The sequence below is a fragment of the Netta rufina genome (assembly GCF_964035555.1).
Source record: "Netta rufina genome assembly, chromosome: 3".
Lineage (NCBI taxonomy): Eukaryota > Metazoa > Chordata > Aves > Anseriformes > Anatidae > Netta > Netta rufina.
The window spans coordinates 115,505,393-115,519,858 of NC_140125.1; the positions used below are offsets into that span (position 1 = coordinate 115,505,393).

Consider the following 14,466-nt stretch of genomic DNA (forward strand, 5'->3'; position numbering starts at 1 on the left):
AGTGATGCTTTTTGATGTTAACTGTATTGTGCTCGCTGCCCTATTATCTTATCAGATGCTGCAGTAACCTATGTTTTTGCTTGCAGCTAAAAAAATCTCTGAAATCGTTCTTGTAAATCAGCAGTGTCTAATTTATCCTTAACTTCCTGTAGTAACTTCCTATAAAGCTAGATAGTTGGGTGCCACAAACTTCTGTGGGACCACTTACTCTTTACATACCCTGCACTGTCACTCCACAGCCCTACCAACTCCTGTTGTGATGCTTGAAAGCGAGGTGTTGTGATTTCTGAAGCAGTTCACATGGAGATTGCACTCGGGTTATTGGTTTCAGCTGGGGGCGGATGGAATGGCCTTCTGCAGATAGCAGTAAATCATAATGGTAATGACCAGTAAACAGTAAAATATTTTTAAGTAGAGTAATTAACTTTTTTAAAAAATGTGCTATTGTAGAGCGTACCTTTTGAGCTCGTTAAGGCAGATCACCCAAATGTGTGCAGAGGGCATTACAGTCATCATTGGCTCAGGGATAATGTGAAATGCTGTCAAAAGCTGCTCAGCATGACATGGCATTCATCTCTTCATCTTGCTGCTCGTTAACTCCTTTCAGCTGCTCTGGCTTACCAAGTCAAAACAAGGCAAGTTCACAAACCCTGCTATTTAAATTAAGTTGATCCAGCTCCCACCAGCAGAAGTGAGCATGGGAGGGTTGTTTGTGGGTCTGAGGAGAGGCAGGAAGTTAGAGCAGTGTTGGGAGTATTCCTGTATAGAATCACAGAATAATCTAGGTTGGAAGAGACCTTCAAGATCAGAGTCCAACCTCTGACCTAACACTAACCAGTCCTCCACTAAACCATATTACTGTTCCTCCACACAGGAGGAACTGGCAAAAGATTTCTTTGCACAAGCTAACCAGCTTTAGGGTGATGTGTTGATTCTCCAAGGTCATGGGATAAGTTGGTTTACTTTTGACTATGGCTCTGGTAAGAACATAGAGCAATTTTCTTTCGGCTTTTTTTGTCCATCAGGCACTATCAAGCAGAATACAGGAGTGCTTGCTGCTGTTTAGGGATTGCAGGAGGCTTCAAGTTTAATGGAATGAAAGCAAAACAATAAAGGGGAAAAAAAAACATCCTTTGAACTGAGAAGGGTAGACTTGGCGAGACGAGGAAGTGTAAAAATGTATTTTAAACGTGTTTGAGCCCTACCTTCATCGGAGTTTTTTTCCTAAATCTTTCCTGGTGGATGCTTGTTCTCATATGCAGTCTTTCCCTGTTCTTTGTTGTCCTTGGTTAAACCTTAAAACTAATCTATCTAAAATTTCATTGCCAGATTCAAATCCTTTCTTCTTTCTAAGTGGACATAAAACCAGACTCATTTCACAAAGATCTTCTGGATATCTAAAACGTGTTGTTGTGTCTTCTGCCATTTTCTGTGTTGCTGTTAGACGAAAAAAAAAATTATTTTTCAGACAGTCTCCCTTTCTAGATGATGGTTTTATGAACTTGTGAATACATCTTTTACTCTGTTTTGGACTTTCTTTGATCTCTGATCCAGTGTTAAAAACTGGACACTGTTTTCTAGTTCAAGTCTAACTGAGCATGAAGGGGAAGGCACTTCCCCTAAGATCGGGCACCATTTTATCCCGTGTCTGTATTTGCTATTCCCGTTTTGCTAAAGCTGGTACAAAAGTCAACCAAGCCAAAGCTGGCCAAGAAGTCATACAAAATAAATAATGAAGTGGAGAAATCTTTGAAATGTCTTTACATTTTCTGCTAGGTTCATGAGGGAAACGGTTGTCAGATTTTACTGAAATCCATTTCTTAGCTTTAAGCAAATAATGTAGACTACTGTTTAAACACACCTCTTCATAACTGCTTGGAATTTTTAGCTGGGTATCTGAGCCTTAAAATTTTACGAAGCTTGAACTAAAATTATATGCAGTTATTGGCATTAATGCAGAAGTCAGCAATTTTTAATAAATAGTATTTGTTACAAAAGCTGAGACCTCCTTTTGACCTTTTTGTAGTAGGTCCTAAAATCTTGTAGTTGGGAGAGAGGAGGAAAGGTGGTGAGTGTTCACATTTCTCTGTAAGTAGGGGAGGAAGAAAGGGCTGTTATTTCTGGTTTTCAAAACTTGAGAGGATTTTTTTTTTCTTTTTAACACAGCAGTGAGGCCCATGGCCTGTGATAATCCAAGATAGACAAGGAATTGACCAGAAAAACAAGGCCTGAATAGCAGTGTACTACCTAAGGAGCTGTAGTAGCTAAAAGCAAGAACGTGTATCCAGAAAAAACTTGGAAATATTACATCCAACTCCCAGTGTCTGAAAACTTCAGAATCCTTAAATCATCAGGGTGTGATATTTTAACAAGCATTTGATTTGATCTGGTTTTTGTTTTTCTTGGAGAAAGAACATTTTATCATAACTCGTTGATTAAAGCAGTAGGCATTTAGGGTGGGATTGATCTACCTGGCCTTGGGTATTTGTGTTGGGGCAGGCAGCCCATGCTCCCCTCCTAGTCAGCAGACAGGAGTAAGGACCGTGGTGGCATCACTTTGGTCCTCTTCTGAGGCCATGGATCAGGGGAGCTGTGCCCAAGACCTGCCAGTTTCTCTCCTGAATATGGGAGGACCTTGGGTGCCATGCTGAGATGGGAATATCCAAAGCCAGGCAAGGGGAGTCCCAGCTGAAGCGTGTAGAAGTGCAAGACCAACCCAGTACTGCCACTGCTGGTGAAAATTGCAGATAAGTTACGGCTTCTGACCTCGGTGCCCTGCTCTAATCTCTTTTCTGTACAATGGAGATATTGCTTTAACTGTGTTTCATGTCCTCAGGTACTCAGTGCTTAACATTGGGTTAGAAAATCGGGTTGTTGAGAGATCTTCGTTTAGGAAGGCAGGGGAACTTTTCTAAATAGTTGTTTTTGAACCTATTCTAGGATGATGACATTCTGATTGGAGTTCCATTTCACACCAAGAGTACTCTATCATTTCTAACACTGTGAAACAATGTGGGGCAATCTGGGTTACATTAGATCTCTGTTATAAACAAAATTCTCTTTGCCTGTGCATCCATCTCTTCCATAATCTCTAAATACCAAGAATTCTCAGCACGCGTTTTTCATCGAGGAGCAGTAATTGGAAAGCAGTTCATTTGCCGCCCAGCTGTATTTGTTGTTGCAGTAATGGCATATTATTTACCAGTGAAGACATTTAAAGCTTTCATACTTTTCCATCGGAGAGTACCCTCACAAATCCCTAATCTATTTATTTAATTTTCTCTAGATTTGTATAAATATTGAAAAAGAGGCGCCTTTCTGTATGCTTAAAGCACCTTGGGCATACTGAAAGACTACATTGCAAACAAAATCTGAAAAGTGTAGCAGTCTGCATCTGTCTCACCAGAAACAAACTAGGCAGCCTAGAAGGTCAAAATTCTCTTTCACTCCCCCATTAACAGTTTTCTCTCTTTACCGTTCACTTTGTTTATCTCTGCACCACGTACTAAACCTGTTTTCAACGAGTGAATAAATTGTTAAGGAGCGAAGCATTTTAAAGAAACGTGAAGCTGCGTAATAAAGCATACTTCAGTAGCATCAGACAGTCCAGGACACAGTCCTGGACAGATTATAAAGTAGTTTTTCCACAAATAATTTAGTTTTGTAGATAAAAAAAGATGATATGTTGGGTAACGCATGGTGTGTGGGGTTCAAAGCAGAGAAAAACTTCTACTTTCTCATTGATCAATGGTAATTCATTTGATTTCTAAAGGAAATGAGGCAAGGATAGTTACTTTAGCCACTGTGTTTCTGAGGTAGACTTGTGTTCTAACAGTTGAGAATGTGAAGCATTTTTTCTTCATCTCCTGTGCTAGTATACTTGTTACTGTGGCGAAAATCAAAATGTGAGAAGCCCAGAATCTTCTTGTTGAGTTTGGAATTTTTTTTTTTTTTTTTTTCTGAGAAGTGTGAACTGTTTTTACGTTTTTAATATTTTTAAGAAGGTAGCATAAAAGAATGACCAGGAGCCTTTATGTCCCTGTGCAGAGATGTGAAAAGCTGCACCTCCCCCCAGCTTCGCAGAGGTATATTCTGTGTATGAAGAGTTAAGGATCTCTTTGGTGCTGTCTATCAGGCTTCAAAACTGCCCATAGCTTTTTCTTTGCCTGCCCGTTTAACCTTGCCCAACTGAATGCAAGTATAAAAATATGCAAAGGGCTCCGGTGCCTTTTCTATTTTTAAATGTTGAATGAAACACTTACAGCATGTTAACATGATCACACTGGCTTATTTGCATTGTATCCCAGGTGGCAGAATTTTATAACTTTTATCACTTGTCAGTTTCAAATCTCAACTCTGGATTACGGCTTTACAGGACTGACGTGGAGTCCTTTGGGAAAACTATGGGGAAATCAAGACTTTGAAATCCAGGATGCACCAGGCAGCACTTACCAGAATGATACAGGAAGGAGAGTTTCACTTCTAACATGCCACTTGCTTTGTGGTTTTGATACCACATTTTAATCTCATCACTTCACATCTGTCGTGTACGGTATTGGCTTGTAAATTGTGGGGTTTTGCTTCTGGCTTTTCTGACCTTAGGCAGCTGATTCATTGTGCTATCTCAGTGCTCATCTGCTCGCTAAAGATAATCTTACCTTCTTGCTCTGAGATTCTTAAGGGAAAAGCCCTGTGAAAAAGCAGTGTTACTTGAGAGGCCACCGAGGAGTTACCAGGTTTTCAGTATGTCGGAGGAGGGAATAAGGTTGCAGCATTATGGTTCTGCAGTAAATCTGAATGGGAGATCTCACAGATAGGTGAGGTGACTTTATTTTAAGCCCAAACCAATTTCACTTCTTTGCAGTCTCATACTCACATAGTCCCAAACACAAAACAAAAGATGTGTACTGGAGTCATCAGTCCAGCATTCAACTACCCAGACATCTGAATGCCAACAGTCTTCTTTCCTGGGATGCCTTACGATGCTAGCAGGAGTGAAGGGATACCAGCTATTGACTTCTAATCATGTCACTGGGTTTTTTTGGGGGTTGCCGAGGTGTTTTTTCATTAGTGTTGATCTTTTTTTTTTTTTTATATTTTATGCCTTTCATACCTTTAGAAGCCAGCAGTGGTTGGCATCTCCATCCTGTCCCACCTCTGCAAATCATCAGGATTTACTCTTAGTCCTTTGTCTCCTGATCTGGCGTTCCTAAGAAAGCACATGCAGATAGGTGGTAGAACTTAGTTGCTGTTCTGATGGTTCTTCCATGGTTCCTTCTGGTGCCTCTGTGTCCTGACATGGCCATTCGTTCATCAACAGGATCAGTGTGAACATTTCCATTGTGGTTTTCTACAACAAAAAGATGGATCCAGAGCTGCATTCAGGCTCCTGATTGCCTCTTTTTCTCTGCAAAATATGATTTAGATTAATCCTGTTGGGGTAGAAGGACTGAAAGATGTCTGGTTTTGCAGATAAAGAATATAATTTAAAAAGAACACACTCTTTTCATTTAGTTTGCCTTTACTAAAGCACAGATCTCCTGTGTGATGACTGGGAGGTGGCATACCAAGCTGTTGTGTGTCTTGGCTGCCTACTGAGCTCACAACTGCAACAATTCCTGTCTACAAAACCTTACTCATACGGTGTAATCACCCTCTGTTATGGTTAATGGGCTTCATCTTCAATTAGCTACATGCATTGTACAGGTTTTAATCCATAAATCTCTTCTAGGTTGTTGTAAAATGCGCAGTGTATGATCTGTTAACAGAAATCAAAGAACTCCAACTCAATACAGTGTTCTGCAGATTTTTACTACCTCTTTTTTCTTTAACTTTTGGATTCTGGATAATTAAAACAATTCCTGGTTTCGTTCTGACAGATAAACAGAGGTCATATGACAACTGAAGCAAAGAGGGCTGCCAAGATGGAAAAGAAGCTGAAGATTTTGCTTGGTGGTTATCAGTCTCGAGCAATGGGCCTCATCAAACAGTTGAATGATTTGTGGGACCAAATTGAACAGGCTCATCTGGAGCTACGTACTTTTGAGGAGCTGAAGAAACATGAAGATGCTGCTATCCCAAGGAGACTGGAGGTGAGATTGCATAAATGTGATACCTTAGATCAAATGCAGACATTGTGGAAAAGATGTTTTTTTACAATGCACAGACTCTGAAGTTAACAGCCTGAGTTTGTACCAAGTTTTTACTGGTAGTCTTAAATTATACTTGTAACCAAAAAAAACCTCTGCTGTTCACTTCAATATCAAAGATTCTGTGACATGTTACAAGCTGGGACTAATCTACTAGTGTGTACTTTCATTTTCTTTTTATTTTATTTCTAATGTGGTATATTTTATTAATCTTCTGCAATATGTATCAGCAGAGGTTCCATGTCTATCTTAATTCGGCTTGTTTTGGTTTTAATTACTGTTAGAACTCAGGGTAGGTTGGAAAGTTGTGCAAAGCCTCCTATTACCTTGAAAATCAGCTGACCAAATGCTAGTTCAGAGTACTGGAGACTTTCCTTTCTTTTCACATGTCGATTGTGTTCCTCCCTTAAGCTGTGTTGTTATTACCAGACTTGCAGATAGCTGAACTGTTATAAATTGGCAAGAACCCCATTTTGGAACTGGCTTTCGACATCACAGCTCTCAGTTTCAGAAGCTGAGCAGCCATAGTGTAATTTTAGTTCTGAGCCATCCTCGGAGCTCAGGCTCTTTGCCATGAGTCCTGCCACTAGCTCTGCATTTGGTGATCTGGACCAATGCTGCTGAGTAACAGCAGCCTGCCCTACTGGCTCTAGCTGGTCAGTATGGTTTTGAGAAGGAAGGAGCAGCCTCAAAGAGTGAAGGGATATCCCATGAACTAGCAGCTGGCAGTTTCAGAATGAGCAGTAGTTCTCATTCACACACTGCATCATTAGTGGAACAAGGCCTTGTTGCAGGATGTTGTGTTAATGAGGAAGGTTACCTAAAAAAAGGTTCAGGACAAACTCAGGAAAGAGAGGAATCAATAGATAACTCTTAAATACAGGGCACTGCTTGCGGCTGGTTTCTAATTTGAAATCTCCCCTTTTGAAGCATTTTGTATTAGCTGCGGTCAAAAACAGGATGCTGAAGTAAGATGGCCATGATTCTTGATACTTCATATTAACTGTTCCAGTTTTTAAAGTAATTTTAGCATTCTTCTACCTCAGCTTCCTGTGAAGGAACTAAAATGCAACCTTTGCTAATGATCTTCAGGCACGTGACTGGTTGTTTGTTTTCCTTTCAGTGTCTAAAGGAAGATGTGCAGCGACAGCAGGAGAGAGAAAAGGAGCTACAGCAGAGATTTGCTGATTTCATGTTGGATAAAGAGACTTTTCAAGCGAAGTATTAAAGCACAAAATTCCTTTTGTCGCTGATGTAACATTTTTAAAGTGTACAGATACTTCTCCAGCAGCTTTTGCCGTCAGTCACAGAAATCAAGTGTGGTCTGCTATTTGTATCTTGTCAACTTTTGTTCCTTTGATGGACTATTTCAAATGCGCTTGATATGAATGGCCTTGTCCAGGATTAAAAAAACATTGGATCAAAATGTCCAAAGTTTTATTAAAAGAAGTCACTCTGATATGATTTTAGCCATGTCTTCATTTGCTGGGATTGTCACATCATTCCTAGTGTTTTATCAGTCTTAAGACGTATGAGATAACATGCCTGAGAGTAATGTCTCTTGAATAAACCTGGAATGTTAAAAATAATTATGAAATAAAATGCTTGTCTTAACTGAAACGGAGTCCTCCCCCAGCCCAGGTCTCTTTCATGTTTCTGATAATTTATTGTTCTTCCACAGTTGTGCTCCATCCCCCATTCCTCCTTCCTTCCCCTGAATTGTCATTTGTAACAGGTAGGACCTGTGGAGAGTAATTTTGGTCCATGTAAAAGTGCTTGCAGTTCTGTGCCTGCAACAAAACTTTAGTTTTTATATCAGGATATTCACATGCTCATACTGACAGTAAGCGTAACTGCACTGTGCTTTGGCTTGCCATTACAGTAGTAATCAGTTGCTTGTTCTGTACAGTTCTTAAAATTGTCCTTTGCTCCTTCCTGGCTGTGATCATCCAGCATCTTCAAGCATCTGTTGGACATGGTTTGTGAATTAGGGTGGGCCAGTGACAGACATTAATAAGCAGGAGGTGTGTAGCCAGCCCTGGTAGCCTGATGGCCTGGATCTGTCCATGCTGTGCTGGCTGACCTGAGTTCTAGGGCTGAATATTGTTCAATTTAGTACTGCAGCCACATCCATACCACCTCTCAAGACGTTGCACATTGTGTAGGGGTTTTTGGAGTGGATCCTGATCCAATAGGTAGCACTCTTGAGGTCCTTGGCACTATTTCTTGTTGCTCCTTGAGAGTGGGCTCGGCAGTGTGCTTTGCTGCCCAGAGCAGCCTGGGAGTGGGGTGGGGAAAAGTTCCCTATTTACTCCTCCTCTCCTCTGTGACCACATCTCAACAGAATTTCATTTTCTTGCTACTTTGACTTTATTCTGAATATTAAGGATGGCTTTACTGAAGGGAGTGGATGGATCTTTTTCTGTTCATACACATAGTATTCTAAACCTTACCCAGATTTTTCTCAGTACTGCTTGTCCAGAACATGCTGAAGTTAGAAATTTGGTTTTTCAGAATGTTACCAATTATTCCTAATGCTTTTAATATTAGAATTTGCCAGTCAAGCGTCTAACTTAGAGGATTGCTTTCAGGTTTTATTTTTGTGGAAGTGTTTGTCCCTCTTTAAGGATTAGTCTTTCAACTCGTACTTCTGGTGTTTTGAGCAATTGTTTGAAGAAATGCATAGGGAAAAAGGCAAAATTGTGTACTCACAGCACAGAATTCAGCAATTTAATACATCAAGTTGCACACATGAACAGCCAGAGTTGTGGATGTGTAGCTGCTTAAATGCCATCCAGAATGGTCCAGTGATCAAAGACAATCTTGGAGGTTTTTTTTAATTATTATTATTTTTTTTTTAAGTGCAACCTGTCTCATTTCTACTGATCAGTGACGGGAGCAGGTCATACAGCCAGCCTCAGAATGTCTTTCCCCTTACTCACCAGGATATCGTTCTTGTGAAGTATTAATGCAATTACAGACTGCATACTTCTAAAAACGTGTTAAATATTTAACTAAACCAGAGCACATCTGGAAAAAAGTATTAGGCATCAATCTTCCAGCATATGGGGTATTTTAGCTTGGATGGGTTATACCCAAAAGGAAAAATTACATAAATGCATATCATGACAGTTCTTGTGGTTGTGTGGTAGCTAGAAATATTAAGGAAAAAACCCTTGTAGGTTTACCAATACCACAACTGCAATTATTTCTTTCTTTTTAAGGCTGCAGCTGAGCATCTTTGATGTCTCTTGTACTTTTGACAGCTTCAGAGCTGGACAGGTATTCAAACATTCTGCCCTAGCAAATACTCAGAAGCAAATTCAGAAGGACTGATAAGTCACAGAAGACTTTTCCTTCCTGAAATGCATACCTGCTACAATCAAGGATCTCTGATGTTGCTATATTTGAAAGGTACCTGCAGGAGTTTTCTCCGGTAGGTTATGCTTAAGCAAGTTTGTGGTTTTCCCTGTCTGTAGTCAGAGGTTTTGTCCTGAAATTTCTGCTTATCTCCACAGTGAAACAAAGATAATTGAATGAGGTCTCCTGCCTCAAAGTTTGATTGTATCTTGCTTTGGCTTTTTCACCTGCCTTGAAGGTGTCAGCAAGGAGGCTGAAATCTGCTGAATTAGCCCCCACAATATCACAGGGGTGCTGTAGAGATGGGAGTGGAGCAGCACCGGGCCAGGACACCCTTAGATCAAGGAATTCTGGCGTGGTAACCCAAATTGGAGCACTTGGGAAATTTATCTGACCAAAGCTGGGTGCTAACAGCCACCAGTGCTTCCAACAGCAGGCAGGGATGGAGCTCGGGCTTTCTAGATCCCCTTCTTGGACTTAGCCCCAGTTTATATCCCAAACAATGCTCCCTGAATCTCTTTCTAAAACGCCTGGTTATTGGACACAGATGTTCGGTGGACAGCAGAGTAACCAGCACACCTCAGAAACAATTTTTTATTTCAACCTTATGAGTTTAGCTACTAATTTGGTCTTTGTTTCCAAGAACAATAGTAAGTTTAACCATGAACAGCGCGAGCTAGTTAATGGTTTACTGCAGTGGGGAAAGCATAACCCGATGGAGTGACAGAGGTGGGATGGGGGTTGTGTTGTGTGTGTGTTAACAATTTTGCGAATTATTTAACATTCTCCCTGAGAAATTCCTTCGTTGCCTTTCAGCATGCCAAGATCTATCTGCAAGTCTTTAAAGAATTTCGAGCCGATGATTTTCTTCCCTTCCTGGAATCAGACTTGGCGTTTACATGTTGGATCAATCCCGCAGCTGGAGCCTGTTTCAAAGTCGGGGGAGTTGATAAGACTGCCGCTCACTTCAGTTCAGTTGGAAGCAGGTACCTGGCAGAGTTAATGGGGCAGCGTAAATTGTAACAGCTGAGTGTCTCCTCCATACCCTGCAGATAGCAACTAGAAAAAAAAAAAAAAAAAAGGGGCTGAAGTAAAGGGGGAGACTTTTCTAAGTTCCCTGTGAGACATCTAACAGAGCTGGAGGCAGCCCTCCAAAACATGGCAGATTTCCAGGAAAACGAGCCCTGTTTTGACATTGTAATTAGTCACTCCAGCCAGCAATGGCCAAGACTCGCTGTAGTTCCCTGGCTATCTTCAGCAGGGACTTCAGGGTGCCAACAGACCGAACATCTTGTATTTGCCCTCTCTGCTTGTGCACTCTCCTTTGCTTGACACAAGCATTGGAGCATGTTTGGCTTAAAACGTGTTAATCCAGCTCAGTTGTCCAATCCACTGCACGGACACCAGCTGGGCCAGCTTTCAAGGTTGAGAGTGCAAACAAACGTGGAAGTGGGGCAGAATTGCCTCTTTCAGAGGCTGTGCCACGTCTTTGTCTGATTCAAGTGCCTGAAACAGGGACTGCAGTGCTCCAAGTAACTAATGTGAGGCAACTGCCCACAATCAGGCACTTTAAGTGATTTACTGTATCTGAGCCCCTGATGGTAAATGCTGGAGACTTAATGCATTTTGCAAGCACAGCCCGACCATAGATTTCTAAATAAAAGGCATCAAAACCCATGATTGAACTTTTTGTTTTGGCTGCAAACTAGCTAGCAGCGTCTTAAACTAGTGTGTGAACTTTGGCTTGCCCTCGATCTCCCAGGACAGTGATGCTGCTGGAGAAGATGACATTATTGTGGTCTGGACTTAATCTGCCTCACATTCATCTCAGGAATCCAGCTTGCAGTTATCTTCCATGCTGCGGGTTCAAAGCAACACCTGTCTTCCAAGCAGGGTTTTAAAGTGAAGTATCAAATAACATTTCCCCCATTTTCTTCATTTAGTGAAATGCGTGTTGAAAAATAGCCAGATACTCATCTAAAAGCAAAGTGTCCTTATAACTGATTCCAGACTTGTATTTTCTGCCTGTCCAGGACTGCAGCTTGGATCTTTGCTTACTAACAACAAGAGATGTGGTTCTGCTTGTCTCGAAGACTTGTGCTTTCATTAGCTCCCACGGGAGCAAGATCAGACCCTGACTCAGAAAAGAACATAAAGCACATGCTTAAAGTATATGTAAGCCAATCCATCCCTATAGCTCCACTGAAGTACATGCAGTCGTCCCATCACTTAAAAAATTTAATATAGTCAATGTTGAACCAGGTCCTTTAATGACTTTGAAGTGAAAAGGAGTAGAAGGGGTTAAAAAGAGGAACCTCAATATTGGCTGCAGGCAAGCACTGCTGTTAGGTTTCCTCTCCTCTTCCTTCCAGCTAGCTCGTTAGTTTCTTGGCAATTAAAAAAAAAATGTCTCTAACCAATTCCTACTACCTTGCTTGCAAATGTGAGTGCTACGATAGGTGAATAGATACAGAAGTGGGCACTTCACAGCATTGCTTCTGCAGCTCCTGGGATTCCTCTTAGAGGGTTTATTTGCCTGTTGTTGGAGGTGTTTTGTCAATTTTCTTATACTTTATTAAGAGATGCCTTAGTGTCAGGGTTAGAAAGATCTTGCTTTCAAGTCAGTCAAAAGTTTTTCACGTATCAGCTCAGACAGGGTCTGCCTCATTAGATCACTTTCAGGTTTCCACGTTACAACTGTGGTTCTGATGTATTCAGATTCCTTAAAGATTCCTCAAAGGAAATGCAAGTACCTCTTTTCAGATCATTTATGCACATTGAAAGCATTTATGACATGTGACGCGAGGAAACACAGACTGTTTTCTTATTTATCCAGTTCATATATCAGATCTTTTGCCAAGTATGTGCTACAGGTAAATGCCTCATAGGATCAGACAGAAGAGTGTGTTAGATTCCCCTCTTCTTCTCCTCCCATTTCTCCCACTCCCTTCCCTCCTCCTCAAAAGAAACGTGGGGTTTATTTTGTATAATTATCACACCAGTAACTTTTTAAAGCATGTTGTGCACCTTAGGTGAGATCCTGACCTCAGTGAAGTCAATGGGAGATTTGGCTTCAACTTCAATGAAGCTGAGATTTCCTCTCCTCTCCTGTCTGTATTTGATAAGCCTTTTTGTCAGGAGAAGAAAAAGATCCTCTTTTGAAAAATAGTCATAGATGCTTAATAAAGCTGAACAAGCCAGCCAGGATTACATTTTTAGCTCAATGGCCAGCAAAATCTATTCCAGAACTAATTCTGATTAAAAGGACTGAATCCACCGGTTGAACCTCAGACACAAAGGCACCCCTGGAGTCATTCAGCTTATGATTTTTTTTAACTAATTATTGCACTGATCTTGATAGTGTCTAGCCCCTGTGTACATGTAAAGCATTGATTTCAAAGCTGTCTCTCTCTTATCTATTAACATTCATGAATTATCTTAAGACTTGGGCAGGACCATCACTGTAGCCGGATCTTAAAAGAGCAAGTTTACTGCCTACGTTAATTGATCTGCATGGCAGACCATAAAATGATTATAAATAGGAGCTAAATTATTCCGCAGATTGTCTCCCCCTCTTTTCTTTCTTGATTCAGACTCAGCCAAATCAGTCTCCAGAACAGAACAGGTCTGTCCCTCCTTGGCCTGAGCTTCATCCAAAGATTTTCAAGGGTTTGGGGGTAGGTAGGCTCTTTGATTAGATCTCATCTCCCTTTTCCAAATGTTTTATTCAAAGATATTCTCCCTGCAAGTCATGCTTCTTTTATGTCCGTAATTCATCTTGGCTACAACACTGCCCTCAAAGATTTTCATTCCTTTTTACCTGCTGCTTTGGATGAAAAGATCTAATTCTGCTCTTCTCCCTTTAAGTTTAGAGGAAAGCACAATGAAACTCAGGAGGAATAAGTCCTGTGGAAAAAGAGGAGGGAGTTCCTTAAATATCTACGTCCCCAGCTCTCGGAGATCAGAAGTTACTCCACTGGCTGTAGTAAGAGAACACAAAACCTCCCCATCCATGCTAAGCCTGCTTAGCATGGCTCCAGAGCAGTGGGAGAGGGGATTTTGACAGGTCTCAGCTCTGCAGCTTACATCCAAAGGTTTAGCTTTCTGCTTCATCTTCACCTGTCTAAATCCAGCCTTGGGGGTTCTGGTGTATCAAAACCCTGCCTCCTTGCCTGGCTCCATAGTTTCTCTTTGGGCTGTGTGCTCCTCTGTCAGGCATCCTAATTTCCAGTGAAGGCAGGATTTTTTGTCTCGGGCCTCCTGCCTGGTCTCTCGCTGGGATGGTGGGATTAGCTACCCATCCTCTGCCTCACAAAAGGAGAAAGCAAGAGGAGGGTCTTTTAGAAAGCCTTGTAAAGAGCTTTTTAGAAAACCTTGGGGAAGGAAAGGACATTAAGGCTTGTATTTCATGTGTGTCACAGGCTTGCTACAACACGTCCTGTGGATTTTATTCTGTCACCCTTAATAATGGCAACGCTACTGAAGTCCAGACAAAAAGCATCCTTGAATCTAGCACCAACATAAAATATCCCACCTAGTCCTAAATCACATTAATCTGGTGGTGAGCTTAATCGTGGGGGCAATGACTGAGTCGTGAATCCAATCTCCTAGTGGCTCCCGTAATGTACTATTAGCAGCGAAACAACCCCTCCAGCACTGCCTTTTGCTCCCTTTCCTTTACTGCAGATGCCTTTGGGTTAACAGCGAGGATCTGTTTTAATTTTACAGTCACCCAGTGACCACAGGACACAGATTGTGCCCCAGCAGAGAACACACAAGTGTTTTCCTGCCTTCCCTTCTTCCAACAGTCTAACGAGTGAGCACAGGAGCGCGGCCAAGCCGAGGCGGTCACGCGAGGGACGGCTGCGACAGGGATTAAAAGAAGTGCTGAATCAGCCAGAAAGAAGCACAAGGGTTCACAGAGCAAGCCTGAGCCGGGCAGGCGCACGTCTCTAAA

General features: G+C 41.5%; 1 protein-coding gene across 1 annotated transcript in view; it reads left to right on the forward strand.

Annotated features, from left to right (window-relative positions):
* Nucleotides 1–7,773, forward strand: part of CDC5L (cell division cycle 5 like) — a 34,464-nt gene extending 26,691 nt beyond the window's left edge. The window contains exons 15-16 of the mRNA XM_084285277.1: nt 5,880–6,092; nt 7,273–7,773. Of these exons, the coding sequence (XP_084141403.1) occupies nt 5,880–6,092; nt 7,273–7,377 (318 nt within the window). The 3' untranslated portion in view covers nt 7,378–7,773. The remainder of the gene's footprint in view (nt 1–5,879; nt 6,093–7,272) is intronic.
* Nucleotides 7,774–14,466: the final 6,693 nt, after the last annotated feature.